The 12,826-nt window shown below is 43.3% G+C and overlaps 1 protein-coding gene across 4 annotated transcripts in view; it reads right to left on the minus strand.

Moving 5' to 3' along the window:
- The window catches only part of EPRS1 (glutamyl-prolyl-tRNA synthetase 1), a 66,089-nt gene extending 54,313 nt beyond the window's left edge, over window positions 1-11,776 (minus strand). For 2 of the 4 annotated variants that reach the window (XM_075925214.2, XM_075925215.2), the window contains exons 1-3: window positions 11,587-11,775; window positions 7,410-7,494; window positions 2,321-2,420 (exon numbers count right to left, since the gene is read on the minus strand). In XM_075925214.2, the coding sequence (XP_075781329.2) occupies window positions 2,321-2,420; window positions 7,410-7,494; window positions 11,587-11,629 (228 nt within the window). In that variant the 5' untranslated portion in view covers window positions 11,630-11,775. Of the gene's footprint in view, window positions 1-2,320; window positions 2,421-7,409; window positions 7,495-11,586 lie in introns of all 4 variants that reach the window. The other 2 variants (XM_075925213.2, XM_075925216.2) reach the window with 2 other exon arrangements.
- Window positions 11,777-12,826: the final 1,050 nt, after the last annotated feature.

A 12,826-nucleotide genomic window follows, 5' to 3' on the forward strand; every position in this document is an offset into this window, starting at 1 on the left:
CACGCCCGGTGCATCGTGGTAAGAGGGAGACTTGGGGGGGACAGGCGGGGAGATTTAAAGGGGAATCCGCCTCTGCCATTAAACACTGGGTCCTGCGCCAGGCTGCAGCCTCCAGGCACCCCGCACTAGCTGCGCCCCCCTCCCCCCCATAACTAGGGATCCGATGTAAGTCGGATTGATGTAACCCGGGGACTTCCTGTACTGTACTAATGCAATAAAACTAGTGAATCTGTTAAGGGACAATATTCTTCTTCCATTTGATTCCATTTTTCTTCCTGGCTAAATATATACTAACTTAGTGACCATATGCACCACCCTCTTCCCTGTCTGTTTTTCCAATTATTTTTTCCCCCCACAGTATTCCTAACCTCCTCCCCTTCATATGCCCCATAAAAAGTTTATTCTGAGAAAGATATGAAGGTGCCCAACTTTGTATCTCTTGGTTTCTGTTATTTCCACTCCAATTCATCTGATGAAGTAGGTTTCACCCATGAAAACTAATGATTCTATTTTGGTTAGTCTATAGGGTGCAATAGGACTACTCATTTTTCTGTTTTAAGCTGTAAGGGCTAGATCCTCAATTGGTGTAAGTGGACAACCATATAGACTTCAGTGGAGCCAGGCCCACTTATATCAGCTGAGGATCTGGCTCTAGCATACAAACTTGAAACCGCAGTTGCAAAGTATCTCTTAAAATCCTCCTAAATGTATTCCATGTGTACACTTCAGTAGGAATTATTCCAACAGTCAAGCCAACGTGGCAGGCACAGATGTCACAGAACTATAAAAATTCAACTCTCATTTCCAGTTACGTTCTAAAATATTCCCCTTATAAAGGCAGCTGTTTTAACATTTCTCAAAGCTCAGTTTTAGTTTTGGGAAAACTGATAGCTGAGAAAATATATTTAAATTCCCAAAGTTACTGACCTTGCAAATATACTTCTGAACACTTGCACATATTCTTGGCTCAAGTTCTAATTTGGGTTAGGAAGTAAATTTAACCACAAAGACCTATAAATCACTACACAGTCATAAGCGACATAAAGCAGCACTTTTCTCTTAGGGTGTATCTAGACTACAGGGATTTTTTGAAAAAAGTGGCCCTTTTTTTTCCCCCCTCAAAAAAAGCTTCACCTGCATCTAGACTGCTGCCGTGTTATTTTGAAATTAAATTGAAAGAACATTGCTGTTTTTTCGACTGCAGAAAACCTCATTTTATGAGGAATAATGCCTTTTTTCGAAAGTGCTCTTTCGAAAAAAGGCGTTATTGAATGCAAACAGTGCTTTTTCGAAAGAGACTGTCTGGGTGCTCTCTTTCGAAAAAGCAGCTCTCTTTCAAAAATACTGGTTTATGTCTAGATGTAGCCTTACATGAAAAGACGGCAGTTTCCAGGATTGAAGATTGACCTGCAACGGCTTAGAGGAATATTGTAAGGGTGGCTGTTAAACCCCTCATTACCCTACTCAGCCAAAATAATTCTATTACAACTATAAATCTCAGGAAATTCAACATACAGCTAGTCTAGACTAAAGCCAGGAAAACTTCCTCTTCATTCTACATCATACCAAGTGATAACTGTAATAACTTCATTTTGTTCATATAAATGAACAGAAACATTAGGGTCATCTCTAGCTTTAATTTTTAGAAAATGTAGGACTCCATGGGAGGGACTTCCAACTTCGGAAATGTCCATTCAAATTTTCAGATCACAATGCAGCCTGCCTGGCTACAGTGCACAGACTGGGAATCATGTGAAAATTTCATCCTAGAACTCCATGAGGCAAGAGAGAAAATGTGGTAACTGGTCAAGATAAGACTTGGTGAGATCGCTACACAGGAATATTTTTTTATTTGTGCTGTTCTGATGGAGGCCACAAACAGCTCTGTTAGAAAAACAAATGGTACACAAAGGAAATGACAATCAAAACTGAAGAGATGGAAAGAAAGAAATGTACGCTCTACCAGAGATCAGTGTATTTAGGAGTAGTCGTGAACAACTCTCCCACGTTCAGCTGCATGGATTCATATAGTCAGAGGCAGTTTCACAATAACATAGCTTCAACACCTCAGATAGCCAGACCCTCAAGAGAAAAATGGTATATCATTCAAAGGCTACACATGTCTTAGAAGGGTAGCCATGTTAGACTAACTTTTAAAAAAGTATAGTCCTGTAGCACCTTAGAGACTAACAATTTTTTTTATACATTATATAATATATATTACTTATGAGCTATTGTGGGCAAAACCCATGGCAAATCCTCAAATGAGCATAAATGTAACCAATATGAAAAAAATCAAATATGAATAGTTGTTTCTCACCTCAGTGTGCTCCAGAAGATTAGAGCCATATAGCCCTGCAGAAGTGGCAACTCTACCCAGATAGCGAACTATTGAATTCACATCAGTGAACACAACATGGCTATAAAAAACAGAAAATTAAAGATGAAGTAACTTATTACTAGCAAATGGAGTGTAATTACACAAATTACACATAAAAGAGGCTGTATGAACATCAACACGTTTCTAGGTGAAGTAGTGGGCATACAGCTACCAGAACAATATGGCACATCTTCACTTGTTGCACCGGAGATAGATGTTCTGGCATTTGATTTAGTGAGTCTAGTATAGACACTGAGGGAAGCTCCAGCTGGCACTTGTATTCTCTGTAGCCATGAAAAGTAAGGGAAGTTGATGGGAGCAAATTGGTGATGCCTCCAAGCTCAGGTTAAGGTAAGCCAAATATGTACTCTACTTAGCTTGAGTTGCAAACCTTAAGCCAACCTTCCAGGTCTACCTGGCGTAAGACACCTATCAATGACGATGCAACATGTCTCATACCCCCCTTCCAGCTGGTCACACTATAAACCATTAGGTAAACCATTAAAACACGAACATTTTATTGGGAAGTGGAGGGAGAGAAAGGGAAAAAATAATTTACTTCAACTCACAACTAAATACCCAGTAACATTTTTCTCTCTTGCACCTCTCCCCTCCCAAAATATAATCAGAGTGCAGAGGTACTGCCTAGCCTTCAGCACTTAGGGGGTTAAATCAAATATAATTTTGTCAAGTCCCCTCCCTGAACACCTGTGCAAAGATAAATACTGTAAAAAGGGCTGCTGGAGAGAAAAGAAGAGCTTGTGAGGTATGCCCACGCTTGTGAGGTCCCTGCCCAGGCTTGCCTGTTACTCATTTTGCTTGTTTGCTTCTGCTATGTTTATGAAGATTCTTTCCTGACGAACACCCTTTACTGTCTCTCTCTTTTTATTCCATTTTCCTCATCAGCTAACAAGTACATTGTGGTGGAATTTGATGTTCAAATGTTGGACTGGCACAACATTGCCACATGCTACCCTAATAGGAGCAGAATTGTATAAGCTCTGGTTTTGTTTTATTTATATTACAGCAGGGACTAGACATCCTAACTGAACTGCGGCATCACAGCACTAGGTGCTGTGTACACACACAGCTGGAGAAATTTCTTCCCACAATTACAACCTAAATAGCAAAAAGGGACAAAATCATGACGTGAATTGCCCAAGATCACACAATAGGTCTGTGGCTGTCTTTAAACACAGTGACACTAGCTCTTTTGAAATCCCAATGTAGATAATGCTAGTATCCTCCTACTGATGGCACTACTTGGAAACTCTTTATCTGACAGGCACATTTGTTTCAATGGTTTATCCCCACCACTCTCAGTCATTGGACCTTCCCCACTGTCCAGTTTTTAGAACGTCTTGCTTCAAAACTAACATTTAGATTTTAAAGAATATTTTCATTAATATTCACAAAGCAGCTCTGCACATTGATAATTATTATGCTTCTTAGGGGAGAATAATAATCTTTTCCAATAGTCCACAGTCCTTTTCATCATCAAATGTGTATTAAGCGACACAGGAAAAACTTAAATGCTTTATTTTATTGGTTATCAATGCTTTAATTACCTATTGTGTGCACATTGCTGACTCAGTAACATTTGGTATGGATGAAGAATTTTAAGTATGTCAGATTACTGCCCAGGTGCTTCCCTGACTTACAGTGGGAAGCCCAGAAAGCAATAAGGTTCTAACTTGGAGTTGGAACCTAAGGTCCAGGAATCTGGCCCCAGAGGCTCCCCCCTAGCACTGGGGAGCACATGATGGCACTCCAGTCCCCCACTGCCTCCCTGCAGGGCTGCAGCATACAAAATCTACTAGCCTGGGCGCCCCCATGGCTCTGGTGTGCAAGAGGAACATGAAGAGTGTTTTTTTCTTTTTCTTCTTCTTCAGTCAGGTGCCACGTCAGTGAAGGTTTGTTTTGGGGAAGGGGGTGGTTTTTTGGTTTTTTTTGCTTCTCACTTGTGCGTGACCCAGACTGATTTTTCTGTGGGTCAGTGGCCCCCAAGCCAAAAAAGTTTCCTCACCCCTGCTCTAGCTGGAGCCCTCCACCCACCCCAAAGTGACAGTCTGAACTGTGACCCTGGCTTTGTTACCAATTTCATGGGGCCAGCATGGAGCCACAAACTTGATAAGAATGACAAGCCACTAGTCCAAGTAAGCAATCTAATGTCTACACTGAGTCACCTTAACTATCAAATAAGCCTGACAGTGGTGGAGTTATGAGGCCCATGAAGCATGGCGCTTATATCCGTACTACTCATATATGGCAGTTAATCAATCTGATAGCTGCCAACAGACAGCCACAAAAATATTCAAATATTTACATATGATCTGGAGAGCTTCTTGATTTATTAACTACAGTAACAAGCCTTTAAATCAAGTTACTCCTCTGTTCAGTCCCATGTTTATAGTATTGAAACTGACAATGAAATATGTGAATTCAACGTTTGGTAACTCTCCCCTCCAAAACTTCTAGACTCCAGGACATGAAAGATCAATAGGTGCATTATCAAAATCAAAGACATATTATAGCATCTATAAATGTGCAACAAATCAGATTGCTATATCATGCTGGAGTCCGTTTCTTAAACAGAACTTTTCAACCGAGATTGACAAGTACATATTTATTCACAATATGCTTTCCCTAAAAGCAAGCCTGCCTGAAATGCAAAGCAGCAGAAAATACCATTATTGCTTTCAACAACCTACTTTAATTAGTAAGACTAGTAAACAGAAATGGGGAAATAATCCTGACATGGCTTATATTCAGCAGCTTCCTGACTATGGTTGCAAAATTTTCAAGTAATTTTTTAAATTATTTTAGAAAACTATGAATACATCCTTCCCCATTTCTGGGACAGATCTCTTTTGTTTCCCTTCTATTGAAGAAAAAAAGAAACCAAAAATTTTGATTATTCTAAGTGGTTGCCAAAAGATGCTGAAAGTGTCAACCTATAAATAGCATAAAGACCACAGCTACGCGGATGTTATTAGCGAAAGCTATAGGAAGGAATTCTATGAAAAGTGACATGAACTGACAGCAACAAAACCAAAAATCTTTTGGGTCCGGGAGGTGGTTGAATAGGATTTGCAACATTGTTCCAAAGAATTACAGGTCATTTCTACAGAAAGTTTCAAACCATCATGTGCTGAGGGAATGCAACAATATCAGTCTCTCCCTGTCAAAGATTACTATTAAACAAAAATTCACTTGGTAGATTGACTACATTTTGCTACCTATGTGCAGAATCTGAGATTACACAAAATCATCAAGGTTTAATAGGAAATAGCAACCATAACAAGTCTTGGCAAAGTGTATTTTTGCACAATTTTAGTGATTTTTAAAATGGGTATCAATTTAAATATTCACAATTGTTAAAAATTACGAGTTGAGTAATTTTTCTGTTTCCATTTAATTAATTTTTGCAGCTGCAAGAAATTATGGGGGGGGGAAATCAGACTAATTATTTAATAATAGTAGTTATTTAATAATTAAATTCTAAAAGCTAAAGCTTTATACTCTTTAAAATAACAAATTGTATATTAAGACAATGTTGACAAAGTAAATATTCTTAAATCTAACACATGTTTTCAAGTAGAATTATTCTTACTTTGCCTATCTGCACATTTTGATTTTTGATGGTGGGGAGCGGTCATGCCAAGATTTTAGTAAGTGGTCACGGGCCACACTTTTCTATGGAGAGGCTGTGGGGTCTGAGATGGAGATTAGATACAGAATGGAGCTTGAGGTAAGGGACTGGAGTGCAGGAAAAGGTATGGGATCTGAGAGGGAGTTTGGGTGAAGGAGGGGGATTGTGACCTAGGGCAGGGATTGGATACAGGGTCTGGTAAGAAGTATGGGTGCAGAAGAGGATTTTGGCTTGAGGGAGGACTGTAGGGGGGTGGAAGGTCTGGTGGAGGGAGGGACAAAATTATATTTAGCATAGTAAGCTCTGGACTAGTGACCATTTTAAAGTCTAATATCATGTTAACTTGTAACACCAGAATCATGTTTGTTCCACGGGAGACATGCATGCCCAAGATTTCTACAGGAAGAATTGTCTGATATCAATGATGTACAGACAAGATGGTGCAGCTCGAATTAAGTCAATGGAGTTGTGCCTGTAGGGCATATAGCCCTATGTTTTTATCCTTGGAAGATCACAAGTTATTAAGTCTTTAAAAAAAAAACCTCTACAATTTAACGGAAACTAATCTGAAAATATTTAGAACTTGTCAGAATTGTATTTTCCTGTTACCCCAAAAAAACAGAAGATATGTCATATGGTTTAGAAGGGGAAGGATGCATTCATTTTAGCAGATGTGGCCTAAACAAGATATGGCATAACATGCTATAAAATTAATTGACACTTTTTGAGGGATGACACAGCGACTTCTATTTTCATAGTGATAGAAATGTAGCCGTGTTAGTCTGGGGTAGCTGAAGCAAAATGCAGGACAATGTAGCACTTTAAAGACTAACAAGATGGTTTATTAGATGATGAGCTTTGATTTTGATCTGAGGAAGTGGGTCTGGCCCACGAAAGCTCATCATCTAATAAACCATCTTGTTAGTCTTTAAAGTGCTACATAGTCCTGCATTCTATTTTCATGTGATTAACCCAGACAATAAAATCTTTTACATAACATTACATGCACATACACACATGCGCATGCTGTGTACACATTTGTGTATACTAGTCTCACACTGATTGCCATCTTGTGATATTACAGTACATAAAAGAAGTGAATGCTTAGATAATATTGAAATGGGCACTCTATAAGGAACTAGACAGGCTAAATTTAAAACAGGAGATGTTTCTCAACCTTTCTTTAAATGTTTTCACCTTCTAGTAGAAAGACTAGTGGGTGGGGAAACTATTAAAAATGTAAGAATTGAAACTGCTGCAAAAATATACAATGAAATGATAAATTCAGTATGGCTCATCTTCTCGCCCTGCAAAACATTAAGTCAATTTCAAAAAGTGCTGACCCAATGCTGATGGCAGAGATGCAAAATCACTTACTCAGATACCCGGAGCATGGTCTCTTTGCCTTCTTCAACTGAAATTTTGACATCATTTTTCACGTGCTCTACAGTCAGCAAAGCTCCTAAAAAAAAAAGGAGAAAAGAAAATAAGCCTGATCTTCTTCCTAAGTGAAGAATATTTATTAGATTACAATTGCATTTTTATTCACACACAGCATTTGTCTTAATGGTGCCTTCAGACTGAAAGGTGTGGGATTGACATTCTAGTCTTTAAGCGGGTAGCTTCTTTTGGCTGGCAATCCTTATGCTCTAGGGAGGAAGCTTCCAGTAATCGGCAATGATCTCAGAAGGGGCTGGTTTTAACATTATTTTGCTTCCCAAGGTACTGTTTACTCATCCCAAACTAGAGTACATCCCACACAATGTACTATCAATGTACTAAGATCCTGACCCCTCAAGAGATGAGGCCCTTGGAGTTTCCTCTCTGACCAAGTTACCCTTGTGTGACATCAACAGGCCCCTACACATGCTCAAGGAGCTGCCTGTACAGATCCAATTACAGGATCAAAGCCTTACCCTGTAAAGCCCATTACAGCTTGCAGGTTATGCACTCTACTTTTTCACAATAGATTTTTGCAGTTAAAAAGCTAACTGTAGCCTATATTTTAAGTTACAAAGGATAGTATTAATAAATTGGCCTCAAAACAGCACTAGGAGCAAGAAATGCCCGAGCTCTGATACCAAGTGTCAGACTCCTCCTTTGGCAATAAGTTTGACACTTGACTCTCATCTCAGTTTTCCATCTATAAAAATGAGGTACTATTACTTGCAGCATCTTTGTGCGAGAGGCAAGAATTAATGCTTGCACAATGCTTTGAAGATTAAAACATTACATATGTGCTGAATTGTGTAATTAACAAATTACATTAATAGTTAGCACGTTTCATAGTTCATAAACTATGAATAAGTAGGAAAAGTTTTCCCTTAAATAAGTATTATATTTGTAATGTTCACTGTGTTTCAATTGTATCCACACCATAGGGTCTATATTTAAAACACTGCAGCAACACAGTAGCACTTCAGCTTACACAATACCTACACCAATGGGAGGGGTTCTCCTTAAGGATGTCAGTGTCTAGACTACACAATTAAACAATAAGCCTGGGCTTATTGGTTAATCCTGTTGACTATAAGCATTCCCCGCCCTCATTGCTACTTGCTGCCTGCTGGGGCTCTTCTACATTTCAAAAACAGAACTGCAGCAGAGGTGGCACAAGTGGAGACTTCTTCCGTCTCCGCTCGCACCATTTCCCGCTGTGCCTCTATCACCCCTGCCCCCAGCGGAGACAGTGCTGGGGGGAACCAGTTTTTAAGCTAGCTCCCCCCAGCACCAGCTCCCCCCACCCTTGCTGACTCTTTCTGATAGGAGGCAGCAGAGGGGAGTAGGAGAAGTGACTCATCACATCACTAGTTGACTAGCCGATAAACTCATGCTTACTGGATAGTCAACTAGTCGCTTTCATCCCTAGGCTGCTGCTGCCTCCGATACAGAGGCAGCAGTGCAGGGCAGTAGATGGGAGCCAGTCTGTACAGGGAGCCGATTTTTAAACCGGCTCCCCTCATGGATCCACTACTGCATGCCACCCCACGCTGCTACTTCTGATACAGAGGCAGCAGTGCAGTGTGGCAGGGAGTTCACTGGGAGTGCCTTAGCTGCAGGCCCTGCCTCCAGGGATTATCAAATAGGCGTATAACTCAATTTTTTTATGCAGTTACACAAGTATTCAATTGTACGCTAACATCCCTAGTTCTCCCCAACAGCGTACATATTCCACTTCCCTGAGACAGTACCTAGAGCTGTCTAAACAAAGTTAGGTCAATTTAATTTAATCACTCTTGGGAATGGATTTTTCATAGACCAACGTAGCATAGTTACACTGATCTAATTTCCTAGTGAGAATCCTGTAATCTAAAATCCATACTCAAAGTACAACTCAGTAGTAACTGTCAAATACAAAATAAGTCCCCAACTAATTATAATTTTGCATGATGTCCTTAATAAATAATAATAATAATAATAATAATATCACCATCACCCAACTCTGTAGAGCAATCATTTCAACCTTTTACATTTGGAGACCCCTAAAGTATTTCAAGTGATAGGCAGACCTCTTTTGAGATCTTATGCACAGCTCTTGAACCCATTGTGGTTCATAGACATGTGTAGAAAAATCACTACTTTCTAATCAGCATCTCTCAACGTGCTTTACAAATAAAATCAGTATCATTATCCCCATTTTGCATATGAGGAAACGGAAGCTCAGAGAGGCGATGTGGCATGCCCAAGGAACGAGACAGAGCCAGGAATAAGAACTCAGAGCACTGCAGAAGAGGGCTATCTAGTAGATGACTCTGCCCTTCTCTTCAGACATTATTAGAAAACGTTTAGTATAGTGAAAAGTCTCTCAACCATTTTATTCTGCCGGATTTTGCGTAAATATGCAGCCATAAATATTTTTAATCATCTAATTAAAAAAATGCATCCCAAAACATTTTTCAGAGTTGAATAATTACAATTTACAAAAAGCACGAAGAATAACAGCGACAAGGCAAGAACGCACATCTTCAGAGGTGATTTGCAATGAGATAGAGAATATCAGCGTAGAAGTATGAAAGGCTGTTCCCAGACAGCAGGAGTTGTGGAGAAGTTTCTTGCATCACAATGGTAAGACTGCGTATCGAGACAAAGCAGCCATAGCAAGATGAGCCATACGAGATAATTGGAGCAGCAAAGATAATGTACCATGCAATATTGAATTGGATCTTGAAGTGAACAGTCACTAGGGAGACAAGGTGAATGAGGTAGTATCTTTTCCTGCACCAACCTATGTTGGCAAGTAAGAGAAGCTTTCACGCTTGCACAAGGGCTCTTTTGGTCTGAGAAAAGTTATTAGTGTTACGGCTAAAACAGGCTGGAACAGATTGCTGAGTACATCTACCAGACCTGAAAAATAGCACTGTGTAAGAAAGAAAATTTGTGTCTCTCACCAACAGAAGTTGATCCAATAAAAGATATTACCTCATCCACCTTGTGTCTCTATATCCTTGGATCAACATAGCTACACCACTACTATACACAGGCAGCAAAAAAGCAAGGAATTTTGCAAAAGCAGTCTCTACTTCTGCACATACGATTATTTGTATACATAAAAAGGCATCTGTGTATAAAACAACTAGCAATCAAATTAAAAATTTACTGAAGCCACTTCAAGACTTTGGTTTACAACATGTTAAGCAACTTAAGAAACCCAAGTATAAATATAACCTTTAATTCACTAAATGCACCAATATTTCCATTAAATATTAAAAGCAGCTATAGAGCCAGCAGACTATTGAACAGAAACCACCAGAAGAGAGGTTAGCACATTAGCCAGGTTGTTGCAAGTCAGAGATAAAATACATCAGCAAAAATGAGGGAGCATCTCCCTAGCTGATTATTGCTGTGTGCGCGTTTAGTCTGTCTTTCTCCATTTACCATTAGGACGCCACATTTGAAAAAGATCATAATTCAATCTATAATCAGCTCCAGATCTTTCTCAGATCGCTGTCTGCTACACCCAGTTTTCTCTTACTACAAGATTAGACCCGGCAAGCCATGCAGATGACGTGTCGCTCCCCAAAGCTGGTAGTAGTAGTAGTATTTCAGTCACTTTTCCCGCAAGCAGGGAACAAGATCCACTGAGGGTGCGGAGTCCCCCAATGACAGAGCACAACCCGCTTCAGCACCATGTCCCGAATAAGGCACGGCCGAGCCCCTGAACGAAGGGGCAACTTTGGCCGAAGGACGCGGCTCCGTGTGCCAAGGAGACTTCGAAATGACCCGCTCGGCGCTTCCCTTTTACCCCTCTCTCCCCGGTCCCGGGTCAGTCCCGCCCGCGACAACCCCGCACCGGGGCGCAGTCAGGGCAGGACGAAGGAGGCCGCGGAGGAGGAAAGGGGCCGAGCCCCAGGGGCCCAGGAGCTGCCAAGCTCCGCAGAGACCTGCAAAGGGTCAGTCTGTCCGCTCCCTGTCAGCCCGGCTGTCCGCCTCCCCCCCCCCCCGCGGGGCCAGGCGGCGGCGCACTTGGAGGAGCCGGCCGGCGCGCGACGCCGCATGATGCAACATGGCAGCCTCCGCCCCGTGGGCAGCGAGGCTGGGCCCGGGCCGCGCTTACCGAGCGGGGGAAGCTCCGCGTTCACCGTCAGGCTCAGCGCCATGGCCACGCTGCCACCGGCTCCCTGGCCAGCCAGAAAGGAAGTGAGGGAGGGGGCAGCTCGAACTGCTGCTCAGGGAGGCTGAGACGGCTCCGCCCCTACCCCGAGCCGCCCGAATCCCGCGGGAGCTGCTGCCACGGGGCTGGGCACCGCCTCCTTCGTCACTTCCGGGGCCGGGCAGCCGGGCCTTCCCCACGCGTCCCGTTTGGTGTTACAGCCATAAGCTGCCCTCGGAAACTGGTTCTCCGGGCGCGTGGGTTCTGCGCTACTCCTCGGCCCCAGGGGGCGGCGCTGCGCGTCCAGCTTTGGCTAGACTAGGGTGCAGAGTGGCGCGGCGGGCGCGCTGCAGGGGTAGCTATGAGCGTCGGTTGCCATGGCTACGCCTGGCCATGTGCACGCCCAGAGCAGCATGCTGGGACCCAGCGCGCGGGAGGCCTCTGGCCACAGCTGGGACCTGGCCTGAGCTGTCCGGGGCGGGAGTATAATCATGATGGAATCAAATGTCGCATCCCCGTGGCGGGGAAACACCCCGGGGGCCCCGCACTGGGGCATTTCATTTCACAAAGGGGAACCCCACACAAACGAGGGGGTTAGTTAAACACAAACTAAAAGGTGCCGCCTGCTCGCTGCGGTTGCCAAGTCCCCTCGCCTGGGGAGCGCCAGCCCGGCTCTCCCCGCTCGCCGCCGGGCGCCCTGAAGGGGAGGTGTGGGACCCAGCGCCTGGGGAGAGCAGCGCGGAGAGTTGTAGTCCCGTTCTGGCAGCTAAGCGCTGCGCAATGCGCAGGCGGAAGGCGGGATAAAGGGTGCCCTGAAGCCGGGGGGGGGGGTGTTCTGTGGGATAGGGCGCTCTCCTGGGGAGGGGAGGGTTCAAGCCTTGCTAACCCAGATAGAGGTGGGATAAAGGGCACACTGAAAGTGAGGTGGTTCTGCTGTGCCCTAGGGTGTTCACCGGCGGCTGGCAGCTTCTAGTCCTGCCTTACCCCCTCTGGGAGCAGAGCGATAGCCAATACACAAACTGCTCTGGGAAAAGGCAGGATGAAGGGGTGCTCTGAAGGTGAGGTGGTGGGGCAGGTCCTGGCATGTCGTAGGGGCTAGGCAGGACCTCCCTTAGGCAGATTCCCCCGAATGGGACCGTGTGCTGTGAACCTGGAAGTGTGCTGGGCACCAGGGGCGGTGAGTGAATATTCAGAGCCGGGGGCC

The sequence above is a fragment of the Pelodiscus sinensis genome, chromosome 3, assembly GCF_052426305.1.
Source record: "Pelodiscus sinensis isolate ZL-2025 chromosome 3, ASM5242630v1, whole genome shotgun sequence".
Taxonomy (NCBI): domain Eukaryota; kingdom Metazoa; phylum Chordata; order Testudines; family Trionychidae; genus Pelodiscus; species Pelodiscus sinensis.